The sequence below is a fragment of the Gobius niger genome (assembly GCF_951799975.1).
Source record: "Gobius niger genome assembly, chromosome: 2".
NCBI classification, from domain to species: Eukaryota; Metazoa; Chordata; class Actinopteri; order Gobiiformes; family Gobiidae; genus Gobius; species Gobius niger.
The window spans coordinates 17,030,782-17,046,427 of NC_136853.1; the positions used below are offsets into that span (position 1 = coordinate 17,030,782).

General features: G+C 41.2%; 2 protein-coding genes across 3 annotated transcripts; one reads left to right on the top strand and one right to left on the bottom strand.

Moving 5' to 3' along the window:
- Positions 1 to 90: 90 nt before the first annotated feature.
- cimip2b (ciliary microtubule inner protein 2B) lies at positions 91 to 15,312 on the bottom strand. The gene is made up of 7 exons (XM_079551828.1): positions 15,067 to 15,312; positions 3,696 to 3,792; positions 1,948 to 2,153; positions 1,029 to 1,183; positions 649 to 778; positions 302 to 508; positions 91 to 216 (listed from the first exon to the last, which is right to left on the bottom strand). Exons 2-7 carry the CDS (start codon positions 3,761 to 3,763, stop codon positions 125 to 127), a joined length of 858 nt encoding a protein of 285 aa, XP_079407954.1. The 5' UTR covers positions 3,764 to 3,792; positions 15,067 to 15,312; the 3' UTR covers positions 91 to 124.
- On the top strand, positions 7,999 to 15,406 carry LOC306959652 (uncharacterized protein). 2 transcript variants are annotated; one of them, XM_079551826.1, is made up of 6 exons: positions 7,999 to 8,856; positions 11,712 to 11,855; positions 11,989 to 12,163; positions 12,241 to 12,332; positions 12,518 to 12,603; positions 15,303 to 15,406. In XM_079551826.1, the coding sequence occupies exons 1-6, from the start codon at positions 8,272 to 8,274 to the stop codon at positions 15,388 to 15,390; spliced, it is 1,170 nt and encodes a 389-aa protein (XP_079407952.1). In that variant the 5' UTR covers positions 7,999 to 8,271; the 3' UTR covers positions 15,391 to 15,406. The 2 variants fall into 2 exon arrangements, with proteins under 2 accessions (XP_079407952.1, XP_079407953.1); XM_079551827.1 differs by having other exon boundaries at positions 12,521 to 12,603.
- Positions 15,407 to 15,646: the final 240 nt, after the last annotated feature.

A 15,646-nucleotide genomic window follows, 5' to 3' on the forward strand; every position in this document is an offset into this window, starting at 1 on the left:
GCTCAAGGAGTCCAGAAGTTCTTTGTTCAAATCCCACAAGCCATTTGATTTTAAATTACCTGTGAGAGTTGACCTAGATGATTTTTTTAGGTTCTTTATTGGATACAATTAGTTTTTGCCATCATTACTCTGTCCAAGCAACACGTTTGTTGCCACTCTTTTCCAGTGCTTTCTGGGATAGCTCACCAAATGTTTGTCCATACATGAATCTGTATCCTATACATCAGCAAACAGAGACACAACTGTTATACTGTACGTGTTATTTATGGTTCATAACCTGTGTAATGCCTTTGGCACTGACCTGGGATATGCCCTGTGAAGGATGGCAGCACTGCCCTGTTTGGGTGGTGGGGGGTGGAGGGTGCAGATCTATTCAGCCTCTCGACTGTTTGCAGATGTATAGGTTCATTGCGCTGCTGTTTTCCAAACTGGATCAGAGCCGTCTTTGTAGTGGTGGGGTAGCCATTTCCAATGAGAAAGCGGGCCTTTGGCACATGTCCCGTGAAACCTATGCAGACACATCAAGTCAGCAAATGTTTACAACTTTGAAAATAGGTTTGACAGTATTGTATTATCATATATGTTTATTTCCGTCGCCGTATGTCCTGGGGGACTTGGGGTCACTGTAGACCCTTCACTTGTCCTTACCTGGAATAAAATACTTGTGTGGGTTATTATCATCCATAGAATATGGTCTGCCCATGGGGGTGAAGGGCGCTGAGGGCTTGTAGGTGATCACAGTGTTCACTGCTGTCAGTGGAGGCGATGGTCCATGACTCTAAGGCACAACAAGAGTTCAGAGGAATAAACTGTATGATCAAATTAATAGGTAGCTCAACAGTTAATTTTCTCATAATTATTTTTTTGGATCTTTGTTGTCATGATGTCAATCTGAACTGTGTGTGTTGGGAAGGTGACTTGCTTTGTGCCTGTATTATCTTACAGTGAACTGACACTATGGCATGGATAATTAAACGAGTGACCCGTATCACATGGATATAAGCAGTAGAAAGCACACGAGACATTACTTCAAACGCATGCCCGGAGTACTCAGAGATAATAGGCAGTTTGGCTGACTTCTGCTGGCATTTCTGCTGCTGCTCCAGGTAGAAGTCAGTGAAAGCTTTACGGCACACTTCTCCATAGCTGCAGGCAAAGTGGCTCTGACTTTTTGGAATGAAACCTAAACAGGAACGGACATGAACAGGGTAACACACGTAAACACAACAAGTGGAACAGTTGATGCTTTTTGTAACTATTTGGAAAATTGAAAGGTGCTTTCAACTCCATATGAGGATACAGACACAAGTTATTTTTATTTTTTTTACACGTTTGCTAAATTTAAAACAGGATTAGGGAAGTAAGAGAGAGTCCCTGTTAATTTCCAAACTAGTTTTAGCCAAATCTGACAACTCAATGTGGGATCACTCTGGGTCCTGATTGAATTATCATTTTGAGAAACAAACCCCCCCAAAATGTAAACGTAAACAACTTAAACTTTATGTGTTTGCGAATGAATTAAGAATTACAATTGTGATCAGTAAAACCGATATTTGATTTCATTCTGTATGCCTTATATCTGGAGACGCAAATAGGTCATGTTCAAGAAACATATAAAAAATCAATCAATCAAACTTTCCTCCAGTGTCTTTGAATACCAGGTGCAAATTATCCAAAGCTAGGAATAATGCAATTATACAGAGATAAAGCATAATTGTCCTTTTGCTTTGACTTTCTACATTTACAGAGTCACAATGCACCCATTTTCCAACTCATGACACGCTTAATAATTCATACGCTGAATGGAGCACATGCAGTTCACACACAGGTTAGCCAGCTCACTATTGTTGTTGAAGCAACAATGTTGTTAAGCATTATGATCTCCACAGAGCAATGTTTCCATGGTGCACCTCTTATTACCTCAGAGTGCAGGTATGTAATATCTACCTGTGTATCCTGGAATCATCTTCCTGACGTGACAGTCTGAAATGCTCCTGCCGATCCCGGAGCTGGCAGCCTCTTTGGAGCGGGACACCCCGGAGAGCATGAGGCGGGTGGAGTGGTTCACCTCAGGACTGGAGAGCAGCTCGGACGTCAGCTGGCCATACGACTTCCCAATTTGGAACTTCAGCTGTGGACAGTGTCCTCCATACCTGAGCAACAGAAGCTTGATTCAGCAACAGCAAAACACAAGGCTATGAAAGACATAATCCATTGTATGTTTAAGCCCATAACTGCAATGAGCAAGAAGCAGCAGTCAGGACAGGTGTGTTTCTGAAATTATAAATAATAAACAGTAACTTATAAGTAATTTTATAGGCTATTTTAGTTTGCCATGTTTGTTTGTTATATACTATATGCTTGGACTTTTAAAAATACAAACAAAAAAAGACCTACTTCTACTTATTTTAAATGTGTTTTCGCAAATTAGCTATGCCTTGCCATTCTACATTATTTTTGTAACAATAAACAAAAAACAGCAAACCAGCATTAAAACTGGATTGAGTAATTTGACTATATTTAATTTGCTACATGACCATCAAAGTCAGCCTAGCCGACCCTTTCTGTCTAACATAGACTCTCTTGCTTGAGTAGCCCCTTGGTTTATACAGATGAGTAGTTCTGAAACCTTTCACACCAAGTATCTGCTCATGAAAACCAGGACGCGCCATTTGATTTCAGTATTTTTAGGGTTTCTGGTAAGTTTTGTGGTTGGAATGTGTCTGTAACCATGGAGATCCATCCGCAGTGAACACCTAACGTTACCATAAACCCTAATAAACAGTTGGTCCCACCCAAACAGCCACTGGGTCACGGAAATGTCAAATACGCATTCATGCACGTGTTTAATGAGGAAAAATAAATCATATATGGAAGTGAACTACATTTTAACCCCTTAACTCCCACCTGAACCGAACACATTATCACCAGCTTTACCCCAATCCAAAAGCTTCTGGAAAAAAGGTGTGAAAATAGCAACAAAACTGAGACGAAAACAAGGGTGAAAATGTGAAAAAAGTGAGAAAAAATTGACAAAAAAGTGACAAAAAATGTACAAAAAATGTACAAAAAAATGACAAAAATTGACAAAAATTTGACAAAAAAGTGAGAAAAATTTGACGAAAAATTGAGAAAAAATGGACGAAAAAGTGACAAAAAATGGACAAAAAAGTGATAAGAATTTGACCAAAAAATGTGAATAATTTGACGAAAAAGTGACAAAAAATTTACCAAAAAATGACAAAAAAAGGACAAAAATTGACAAAAAAATTACAAAAAAGTGAGACAAATTTGACGAAAAAGTGACAAAAAATGGACAAAAAAGTGATAAGAATTTGACAAAAAAAATGCGAATAATTTGACGAAAAAGTGACAAAAAAGTCAAGAAAATTTGACAAAAATGAGATGACTGCCCAACAAAAAAAAGTGATGAAAAAAAATCTGATGATGTGAGGAAAAAGATCAATTCAGTTTTGTAGGTCTTAGCTTTCAAATGAGGTGTTACACTGGCCTACAGGATTTGGGTAAAGCTGAACTGGAGTAAATGCTCTCGGTTCAGGCGGGAGTTAAGAGGTTAACTACCATTCACTGCCATCTTTCACACTATAACGTAAGCCTGATGCAAACGAGTATTTCCCCCCCATTACTCTGTATGATATTTCCGGTCATCCTGCGCGTCTGTGGAGAGCACTTACCCCGGGATGTAGTGGGGGTCCGGAGTGAGAAGGACTTTGCTGAACTTGGGAGGGTAGGTGGTTTCCATGTCGAGCGCTCCGCAGTGCGCCTCTGTTGCTACACATTCAAACACAAACAAAACTGCATCGAAACCAAAGTTTGTGCGCACGACGACAACGATGGCGCCTGACCCTGTGTAAGACTGTGGACAGCGGCGCACCTGCTGCTGCTGCTGGGTTTATGGGTTTACCTCCCGGAGCCGCGCACGGGATTAGGGCATCGCTGTAACATAAACGCCGACTGTAACAAGTGAATTTCTCCTTTGTGAGATGAATAAAGGTTTATCTTATCTTATCTTATCTTATCTTAAAGCTCACTCTCACCGTGTTGTCTGCTCATCAACTCGGGCTGATGGGTCACTGGATCAGATAGCTCATTACAAACACTGTGGGGCATTCCGGGTTATATTCAGGAGCAAGCTTGAGGGATTCAAGTTAAATAGACTTCGGTGTTCCCAAAATCCAAGCCACAGTGGGGGAAAATGTATTACACTAGCAGACTAAAACACACACTGTGTTTGGGTCACCGAAATAGTGGCTCACATGGGCATGGTCTTTCTTAGGGTGCAAACAGGCCAGAAGATGAAGGCACCTAAAGGGAGGCACCCCATACCCCATCATTAATACGATAGCCATTGAAAAACAATAAAATTACCACATAGCAGGGGCGGACTGGCCATGTGTCCATTCTGGAAGAGCACAGAAGGGCCACTGGCTCTAGGGCCACCAGTCCCGCCTCAACCGAGCTTTACCCAAATCTAAAAGCTTAAAAGAAAAACATCAAAATAGCGAGGAAAAGAGGATGAAAACAAAACAAAAATGTGAGAAAAACACAACAAAAAATATGACAAAAATGACGTGACAAAAAGTTTCCATCACTTTTGTTTTGTAGGTCTTAGCTTTCAAATGAGGCGTTACATTGTTGCTCTCCAGTCGGAAGCTTTTAGATTTGGGTAAAGCCCAGTATAAAAAAACATGAATCTTAAAGGAATTCCGTGGAGTATGGTGTGCCACAAGGTTCAATTTTGGGACCATTATTATTTCTTATTTATATTAATGATTTTGCTTCTGTTTCTACGACCGCCTTTCCCGCTCTTTTTGCTGATACCAGTCAAAAAAATAATAATAAAAAGCCGAACTGGTGAAAATGCACTCGTTAATGTTAAGGCGGGAGGTAAGAGGTTAAAATATGTATTTGTGGAAGTGCACAATTACGCTAATTTGGGCCAGGCTGGTCAGAGTCCAGGGCTGTTTTTCAGTCCCAGTCCGCCCCTGCCACATAGAAATTTGATGCAGATTCAACAAAATAGAATAATTCTGAATAATATGTAGCCTATGTATGTATACCCACACCACATGATACTCATTTCAGCATGATCAATTATTATGATTAACAATGGCGAATTATTATCTTTATTATTACTGTTGTTCTTATTCTTTTTTTTTATAGGAACGGAGAGAAATCAGCATTATTAAAGCCTGGAAAGTTGGCTTTACAATCCAGAAGTTTCCCTTTGGAGTGAATGTAAGTTTGTCACCCCCTCTCTGTGGATTCAATCACTGTGACTCTTATTTGGTGATGTTGGTGTGACCAACAGTGTGGGTCTTTTTTGTGTTCTGTCTACCTGTCCTTTAATTTTCTTTTTATTCTGCCAATGTAGAAGCATCCACACTATAGTATTCTACAACTCATGTGTTACATTTGGCTTTGGTTTTACGATGATTCAAATACCTGTCCATACATGTTTGAATGATGTACATTTGTCAGTGTGAATTGCCACTTGAGTTTATTACTTTGGGCCTTTGTAGAAAGATAAGTCAGAGGTAAGTGGCGCCTTGGCCTGATTACTATAACAACTTATCATCCAATAAATGAAGGAAAAACAATGTAATTATCGTCAATACATTAATTTACATTATTCCTTTTCTTTTATCCTATTTTGTAATACTTGAACCATTTAACTGGAGTTAACTGTGTTTAATGCTGTGTAAATAGAACAAAGGATTACTGAGATTTCCATTTTTTATAGGCAAGTTTCAGTGGCATCGAGTGGTCCTCAATATTTTCCTGCCTCAGTATATTGAACTTCAAATTTTATGACAGGTCCCGTGGCTCCTCACAGTCTTAGAGCAGGAGCACACCAGAAACAGAAGACAGGGAGATCATTCTCTGTCACTGAGCTGCTTCGTCACGAGAGCAGTGAAACTGTTGCACCTTGATAGCCTACGGAAACAAACGTGCTCTATTGCTCAACTCGACATCAACAATGCTGTGTGTGCTCAGTAGGTTATCACCTGTAGTCAAAGTAAAGCAAACTTATCTCAATGGACCTGCTCCCAGTTATGGATTAGAGGTGAGCCACTCAGAGCGAAGGTTTAGTATAGACAGCCATAATAAAATAAATGTATTGTATTCTATTGTATATACCGGGTGTGCCTTTAAAGATTGGCATTAGGTTTTAGCCACTGTTATTAACCTGTTACCAACTTACTCTATCTTATTAAGACGTTGTATTATCATTATTCATTTTTAAAACAATCTCCTTGACGCCCAAAGGTGGATAATTACAGGCAAAAATGTCTTACAGTATAATTCCAATGTGTTCTGCTTGTTTGGCCCATTGCAAGATTAGATTAAAGGTGCATTTTGCAACTTCTTGTAGGGAAAAACAGTTACCATTAATGTGTATTTGACCTTCTTTCAGTGGCCCAGTGGCTGTAGGGGTGGTTAGCATGGCACCTTTTTACTTTCCATTCCGGTTGCCTCTGGGATACACCAGGACTTGTTGTTATTCAGGGTTTCTGGCAGGTTTTCACTGCTGATGGATCTGTGTCCAGGGTTGACGTATAGACACCATCCAGAAAACCTATACCGGATATCTTAAAAATCCATGCTAACCATACAGCCACTTGGTCACAATCAGATAGACTGTAATATTATATTTTTGTATGCATAAAAAGTTGCATAATGCACCTTTAGATAATGTACGTCTTCCTCCAGTTTTGCTTTAATATTGGCCTAATAACTGCAGATAAAGAATTAAAGGATGAGGTTATGTGAAGCTGTTTAAGAATTGGGTACAATAATAAAGTCACGCAAAAGAACACGTTGATAACATTTCATCAGAAACATCAGTCACAGGCCGGTACAGAACAAAGAGCGGCAGATCTGCAGGTCACTGTAGCGTACAGTCTCTTTGAGCAGCAGACTGTGGCCGGCTTCAAAATAACGCTTTTGTTTTTCCCTGAATGTGACTAAGGCTCGCGCTGCGTTCACTGACCTGAGCTGTCGTCGTTCACCTGGGAACGCAGATTGTATCAGCCCAAAGACATTCTAGACATTCCTCTATTGCTCTCTCATACTATATCCTCCTGCTCTGCCCCAGTGACCAAAGAGATATAACTTACTGTTCACTCATAGGGCTGCACAGTATTGACGTGTGATTTTTTTTTTTTTTTAAAGCTGTGGTAACCAAATTATTTTCTAGAAGTAGAGTGAACTTCTTTTGGCGCCAGATCAATGCCCATGTGCGCTGTTGTGTGTCTAAATGTAGCGCGAACAAGGAATAAGAGGCTAAACTATAGCACAGCGTTAGCATTAGCGGTCCGCCCTGTTCACGTCTCGACTCGGTCTCGCTTTGAACTCCGACTGAGACGAGCTTCTAATCAACTCACGAGGGTCTGTGAGAGCTAGAGTTAAATACTCAGCTACGCCTTTCGCGGTTTGATTCAGGGAGTGCTGCTTTAAGTTCGAGTTCATTGCACATTTTAAACACTTTCTAACTTCCATAACAGAATCACATGTGATCATATATTTGCAGAGGTACACGGTTCCGTAGATAAATCCTGATGGAAACTAAGTGTGTGTATTTTTTTCTGATTATTATATTAGGCTGCATAATAATGTTGAAATTGACCACCAACAATCTAGCCTTATGGTCTTTAAATGGGAGTGGGCCAGCAACTTTTTGGTCGAAAAGTGCTCCAGTAACTCTTTACAAGTGATTTACAAATAAAGCACTGCCCATAAGTTATATACTGAGAAAAGACAGAGATTTCTCAATAACGTTTCCAGTTTCACCGCTGGCTGTAAAAAGGGGAGATGCTTTTAAAGTTAGATTCCACTGCACTGAACCTGGATAAATGCCTTTGCTGGAACACAAACAAATTACCATTATCAGCCCCATCTAAGACAACGGCGCAATATGAGTCACTCTTACAGCTTGTTTTAATTACATGTTTTGAATTTATGCTGGGCGGTGCTGGATAAATCCGAGTTGTCAAATAGCATTGCAGCTGAGTCAGTGCTTTTCTCAGAAATAGTGGCAGGACGGAGCGGGTCTCAACTTGCAGCAGGGAGCCATCTGACAGGACAAGCGCTGATCTGAAGGTGTGGTGAACCAAAAGGAGGCGGGCCAAAGAGGATGTTTTGAATTCTGCATCACCGGCTCACCTCTGTGCCCTGTGTGGGCCGTCCCAAACCAACGTGCTTCATTCCTCGGCTGCTCTGTGAACGGCTTGGATGTAGTTGGAAGACATGAATTTATACCGGAGTTTCGGGAATCTTATGGAGGCCTGGGTGAGCGAGGCGACCCCGCGTCAGGACTGGTCTGAGCGTGCCGAGGACGACCCGCCGTCGGACGTGGAGACGAACGTCCGCTCGGAATCAGTGGACTCAGGAGTGGAGACTGCCAGCTCGGACAGCTCATTCCCAACCCCGTGTATGTCGGTGGAAATGGATAGGCCGACATTCACACTGGAAGGTCCAGACACTCCGATGTGCCAGTCTCCTGTCCTGTCATTGCCAGCTCCATCGTCGTCATCCTCTTCTTCACCTTACCTAATGCCCAACAGAACAAAGGTAGAACAAGCTCTGTCAAGGATTGAATCGCTAAAGGACAAGAGGCAGGAGGTCACAGTGGATGAGGTGGTCAGGAGGAGGCCCCTGTCATCTCTGCTGCCCAAAAGACACACATCTGATCTGATGCGAGGTCAAAGATCAGGCAGCTTTGCGCTCAGGAAGACTCCGAGTCCATCTGAGTTGGCGCGACAGATGTCAGAGGTACCGAGGCGACCTCAGTCAGCGATTTACGACAGGCAGACATCAGACACCATACCAGAGGTGAGACTGAACTATGTGCAGAAAACAATGCACTCTCCTCACTTTGCTTGACATCTGATAATTGTGGTAATTCCTCAAAATGTCTCAGTGTGTCTGGACCCGGTAATAAACTAACAGATCAAATTCCCCAAACCCAGAAAAACAGCATTTTTCCCCGAATGTGACGACATTTAGGGTTTTCATGTTGAGGTTATTTGGAGTGGTTCTCTCGAACATTATGCACAGAAAAATAAATAATGTGTCTGTTAAAATTGCTTATTTAATGCTTGTTCAACATCATATATAGTTTAGCACAAAATAGCGACTAGCAAATTTATTAAAGATGACCTGAGAACACCTGATAAGACATAAAATGCCACACAGGGAGCCATAAAATAAACAGTCGTGTAGGTTTTAATGTTCCTTAGACGGATTTTCCATTGTATGAACTAGTCATGTCCTGTTTTGATTTTGTGAAATCTGATGTGTATTTATTATTTTTAGATGAGTGTTTGAGAACTACAAAGAAAAATGAGCCGGGTATAGGGTGTTAAATGCCAAACAGCCCACATATACTTTCAACAACGACCTCCCAATTTCAAACATTGCCTGACATTCGTAAGCCGTCTTTGCTTTATCTCATGACTGACTGCTTCTTTTTGTAGGGCCTCAGCGGTTGCTACATAAATGTCAAGCCTGTATGGTCTTGCACGGGACAGACTGAACTTAAAAGGGAAGTCTTAAAGAAAGTCACCGGAGTGCACACAGGCCTCTACTTTACCTGTAGTTAAAGGGTTGCAACACACAGGTAAAGCCAGCGTCACACTCAAATTAGGCCGGGCATGTCTTTCATGCTCACGGGGGTGTCTGCAGCGTCACAAACCAGTCGGCCCGGGTAACATACACTCAGAGGCATTTGAGAATAGAGACCTACAGACATCTCTAGTGTTTTCTGTTGTCTCAATGAGAAAGACATAAAGGCCACATGATGAAATCTCAGCTTTATCTTAAATTCTTTTGTCAATATTGTTAGAAAACAAAGTCATAAGCTCTTACTGCTTTGGAGTTTTGCCAAGATTTATTGTGCCAATTCATGTCATGCATCGAAACAACTGGATTAACTGGAAGACTAGTTAATTAGCCTAAACCTGTTGGTTTAGTGCAAGGGCGTAGCAGCATCTCTTTCTTCATAAGGAAAAGATGCCAGGACTAAGAAAAATAAATCACTGCCGTAATTATTTTATGATGGACTGATGGATACTTGTGCAGAATTGGATCATAGTGCAATTGTGTTACTGTTCAAAAATCGCTACCTGAAGAGATCTATTATAGGTTAAGTTGTGCAGTTTTGCAAATTTCTTGCCACAGTGTTCGAAAGGAAAACAACTTGAACAAACAAAACAAGCCAAAAAAAACAACAACTTGATATTGTCATTGTTTGCGGTGGAGCAAATAAGGAAAATAAAACCCAAAGTCCAAAATAACAAAATCCAGAGATGACAAAATGGTGAAACAAAACTTAAAGGCACCAGGGCTGACACTGACAATGACAAGGGAAAACACAGGGGTCTAAATACAGCTGAAACTCGAAAATTTGAATATTGTGAAAAAGTTAGTTTATTTCTGTAATCCAACTTAAAATGTGGAACTAATATATGAAATAGACTCATGACATGCAAAGTGACCTATGTCAAGCCTTTGGGCTGTGAGAAAATCATCAAAATTAAAACAAACAAAGTCAAAATTCATAAGATTAGAATGTTACATGAAATCAATACAAAAAAGATTTTAAACAGAGAAATGTCGGCCCTCTGAAAACTATAATCAAGCATATAATGATATGATGATATAATCAAGCATATAATATGTACTTGCCTCCTTTTACTTGAATTACTGCCTTAATGCGGTTGCGTGGCATGGATACTCTCAGCTTGTGGCACTGCTGAGGTGTTGTGGAAGACCAGGATGCTTAAACAAGTGAAGTCCATGTCAGGATTGATCTGTGTGTGGTGGCTCTTGATGCACTGACTCCAGCCTCAGTCCACTCCTTGTGAAGCCCCCCCACACTTTTGAAAAGCCTTTTCCTGACAATCCTCACCTTTTGAGGCATTTGTCAATGATGATTTTCTGCACAACTGTCAGGTCAGCAGTCTTCCCCATGATGGTGAACTACTGAACCACTGAGAGACCATTTAAAGTCTCAGGGACCCTTTGCAGGTGTTTAGGATTCATTAGCTGCTGACAGTGTGACACTTTGAGCTACAATAATATAGTCCCTTTTCACAATATTCCAATCTTCTGAGATTTTGAACAAGCTGTGAACCAAAATCATCATGCAAAGTGAGATATATCAAGTCTTTACTTGTTATAATTTTGATAATTGTGGCTCACAACTTGTAAAACCCTCAAATAAAACATCTCAGAAAGTTAGAATATTTAGAAAATGGACTGTAAGGCCACAATCATCTAAATTAAAACAAACAAAGCTTTGACATCTGTCACTTTGTATGTCATGAGTCTCTATGTCATATATTAGTTTCACATTTTAAGTTGTATTACAGAAATAAATGAACTTTTTCACGATATTCTACGTTTCACCTGGAACAGGGAACAGGTACATCAGGGTGGGGCAGGCACAAGGGAGGCAAATTAAAACGCAAAGAACATGAACAGGCACTGGAACAAGAACGCTACAACACCAAGTGGGAACGGAACGTGAACCATGACAGATATGTGTATTCAATCAATGTGCCAGGACAATTAAAAATCTCCAATAACTTGAAAATAGTATAGTGCTATAGCTGTTGGATCGTAATAATAGTTGATCAATTCTGTCATGTCATCATTTTTATTCCTGTATTGTCACTTGTCCCCAGGTGTTTTTTGGAGCAAGAAAGTCCGAGCTAAGTCCAGGCCTGCAGTATCTGGAGCAGGTTTGTCAAATGCTGGAAGAATACGCCAGAGAGCAGCTGCAGCTCAGCACTCAAACTGAAGCCATAGAACAGACTCGGGAGGAACAGGTGAGCACACATACTCAATGACTAATATGCCCCTCTCCTCTGTGTTATAAACATATGATTCACAAGTGAACTTCTCAGTATTGTAGAGTTGGTTCATAACAACAGTGTCATTCCTATCTCCTGACTCCTTTAGGATACAGGCACGTGTCGAGCTGCGGCTGTTGAAAAAGAGGTGCCCACATTTCCATTCCTGGAGAAAAAACAAGGGGACACCTCATCTAGTGTGCGTCTGGAGAGAAGAGAAAGACCCTACGGCCACTTCAGGCAACGGTCATCCTCAGAAACCAATCTGGCAGCGCTGCATTTACGTGAGTCGAAAAGGCTTGGCTACATGTGTGACTTGTTGTGACGTTTTGTGAATCATGGCGTGCGTGGTATGTTGCAGGACAAATGAAACTTGATTTCAAAGACCACAATTTGAGCTCTCGCGACCTGCAGGAAGCCGCTGAGGAGGATGAGGAGGATCAGGAAAATCAGGTAATAGTGGAACTTGTATCACAGTGTCTCATGGGCCTAGGAGAGAAAAACTTGATCTTTGAACCATCAATGAACCTGGAAATAAATCTGAGCTGCCATTTCATTGACATTGAATGAGAGCTCTCTGTGAAGCTCGTGTTGCGCTTTGTATTTGTGAAAGCTTAATTTCCTCTGTATGTTTTCAGCAGTGCCGGAATGATGCGTTAAACAAATCAAAGAGCTACTGGCGTTTCAAGTTTGGTTCTGTGAGAAGAGTGGAGTCCACAAAGAGGTGAGGTTCCTGATTGTCTCCAGTGGGGGGCAGTGTTAGCCATGTCACACAATGCATGAGAGCGGAGCCTCCTTGTCAGGTCCTCAGGTGACTCATCGCCACATAATACAACAGGCAGTAGGGTGGTGTCTCCACTGTTTTTACCTACGTTATCAAATATGTTGACTTTATTGACGTCTTAACCCCCACATGAACCGAGCATATTTTCACCAGTTTGGCTGTACCCAAATCTAAAAGCTTCCTGAAAAAAAAATCATCAAAATAGCGTCGAACATGAGGATGAAATGCAACAACAAAGTGACAAAAAAGTGACAAAAATGAGACAAAAATGCAACAAATAAGCGACAAAAAAGCAACAAAAAAGCAACAAAAACATGTTAGAAAAGCAACAATAATACAACAAAAGAGTGACAAAATGTGGCAAAACAACAAATAAACCACAAAAACAGAAAAATGCGACAACACGACAAAAAAGTTACAATCACTTTTGTAGGCCTTAGCATTCAAATGAGGCGTTACACTGTGTCTCCCCAGGTACTGGAGAATAAGCACTCTGTTAAGGTGGCGGGGGGTAAATATAACTGCCCCAACTTTTTTCCTGATCTTAACCATTTCTAATTTGTACCTAAACTTATCACAGCAAATAGCCACATATCACCATCAAATATGCTATAGAACCTTATGGCATTACAGAATAAGGTGATGACCATTGATCTAATAGTATAGATCAATGGTTATCAAACTTTTCACGCCAAGTATCACCTTATTCAAGGGACTATACGGAGGTTAAAAATGTTAATACTAAGTATTTTTCTCACCCTACATGTTCCAGCCATGTCCTAATGTGTAGAATGAGCCCAGACCTGTTCATCACAACTGCCTCTAAAATCCTGCACTGTCACTCAAAAGTTGTTACTTTGGTCCGAAGTGCCGTCATGCACGAGCTTAATATAGAAGCTGCAGTTACGTGCAAGACCTGGGGTGGCAGTAGTGAGCATAAAACGACCAACTTGAATCTAGTCTCTTTAAAGTAATAGGCCACCGTTTTTACATACTAAGATATGTTCTTAGCTCACTTTAGTCGAGTTAATATATCCCCGTCTGGTCTTTGTCCGCGCGCTCTGTCACGCAAACGGAGCACATACGCAGCCTCTCCCACATGTCACATAGCTCCAAAAAAGCTCACGATAGAAGCTACCAAGCTCTTCCACGTGTTCCCTATTTAAATAAAGTTACGTGAAGTGTTTTCATGCGAAGTATATTTACCCAGAAATGTAGCATGTCGATTTTATAAGCAAATAAAAAGGGGGACTATATTGTGAGGCGTAATGATACGAGGAGCACAGCGTCCGCGTAGTAACTCCTAAAGACTTCCCCCGCTCACTTCCGTCAATAACCTTTAGGAGTTACTGCGCGGACGTTTTACTCCTCGTATCATTACGCCTCACAATATAGTCCCCCTTTTTATTTGCTTATAAATTCGACATGCTACATTTCTGGGTAAATATACTTCGCATGAAAACACTTCACGTAACTTTATTTAAATAGGGAACACGTGGAAGAGCTTGGTAGCTTCTATCGTGAGCTTTTTTTGGAGCTATATGACATGTGGGAGAGGCTGCGTATGTGCTCCGTTTGCCTGGCAGAGCGCACGGACAAAGACCAGACGGGGATATATTAACACGTCTAAAGTGAGGTAAGAGCATATCTTAGAATGTAAAAACGGTGGCCTATTCCTTTAAGCGTCTGACCTTGCAAGCACCACCTCCTTATAGACGCCAAGCCTTGACTAAGTTTAAATCTGGACTACACCGGGTCTGAAAAGGGTCTAAAATAGATTTAAATTGTACTAAACTGTGTCGTAACTGGATCAAACTACATCTAGACGAGAAAAAACTTAAATCCATCACCAAAGCATTAACCTGTTACTTGCCATTGGGATTAGGTTTAGGATCAGGGGTTATGGTTAGGAACGGTGAATGTGATGTAAGTTGTGTTTCACTCACACAGATATTACACATATTTGTTGAAACTAGAAGGTCTTGGCTTTCAAATGAGGTATCACACTGGCATATCGACTGTAAGCTCTCCAGTCGATGCAATTCGAGATCTGTATATGCATAATTGGAGAAAATAACTCTAACTCCCTAACCCTAAGATGGCAGATAACAGGTTAATGAAATGATCTCTAACGTGAATGAATAAAGCCGCAGGTGACCCAGACCAGATGACCATCAGTGGGACACAGTTTGAGACCCACTGCTTGCAGATCTATTTCACATCTTTCTAAGTCCTTTAAGTACACCGTTATGAAAGCATGTTTGAAACTGCTAATAAATCTGATCAAAATCACAAAAGCAGATGATAAACGAGGCAAAGTGATTTCAGTTTAGAATTAAATTTACTGGGCTCCTTGATGTCTTTCGCTCTAAAGTAAACCTTCATGATAATCCAGTCAGGTACCTGTGAGTGGGCCCGACACTGGCAGTCTAAATCCAGTCCCACTTGATCCGCGGTGCAGCCCTGCAGATGGCAGTCAGCCACAGACTCGCTGGGCCTCACATAATGCACAGTCGATGAAGAGGAGTCTGTGGAGCCTCGCATCTGTTCCTCGTGAACACTGTGTCCTTGGTTGCGCACACTGCCTCAGGACTTTCGCATTTTCAGCCCTGTGTCTGATGAATTTTTTATCTGTGAAGCCAACAGACGCTGCCGTTGGAGAAAAGCTCCACTCGCCGCCGGTTGACTCAGTTGTTCAGGAGAAGAAGGAAAACGGGCCCTGTTTAACCGGACTGTACGCATCGCCTTTATTTATTCTGCGGGACTGTTTACTTGTTTACACTCTGCGTTTCCTGTGGAAGTGCAGAAAATATCACTGTATAATTGTAAAGCATTGCCATGTAACTGTGTGATTTTGTAATATCCATATGTAGCATTCTGCTGTTGTTATTGCTATAAATGAACAACGAATCGAGCTGTTGTTCTGTTATGCTGCCAATATGTTAATGTGGTCCTGGCACCATATCCTTCAGACACTCCTTTG

Bases quoted from the DNA above. Each gene is read 5' to 3' on its own strand.
- cimip2b (XM_079551828.1), bottom strand. From the start codon at position 3,763: ATGGAAACCACCTACCCTCCCAAGTTCAGCAAAGTCCTTCTCACTCCG. The intron at 2,154-3,695 runs GTAAGTGCTCTC...TCTGTTGCTCAG, and splicing joins GACCCCCACTACATCCCGGG to GTATGGAGGACACTGTCCAC. The intron at 1,184-1,947 runs GTAGATATTACA...GTTCCTGTTTAG, and splicing joins GATGATTCCAGGATACACAG to GTTTCATTCCAAAAAGTCAG.
- LOC306959652 (XM_079551826.1), top strand. From the start codon at position 8,272: ATGAATTTATACCGGAGTTTCGGGAATCTTATGGAGGCCTGGGTGAGC. The intron at 12,164-12,240 runs GTGAGTCGAAAA...GGTATGTTGCAG, and splicing joins TCTGGCAGCGCTGCATTTAC to GACAAATGAAACTTGATTTC. The intron at 12,604-15,302 runs GTGAGGTTCCTG...TTATCTGTGAAG, and splicing joins AGAGTGGAGTCCACAAAGAG to CCAACAGACGCTGCCGTTGG.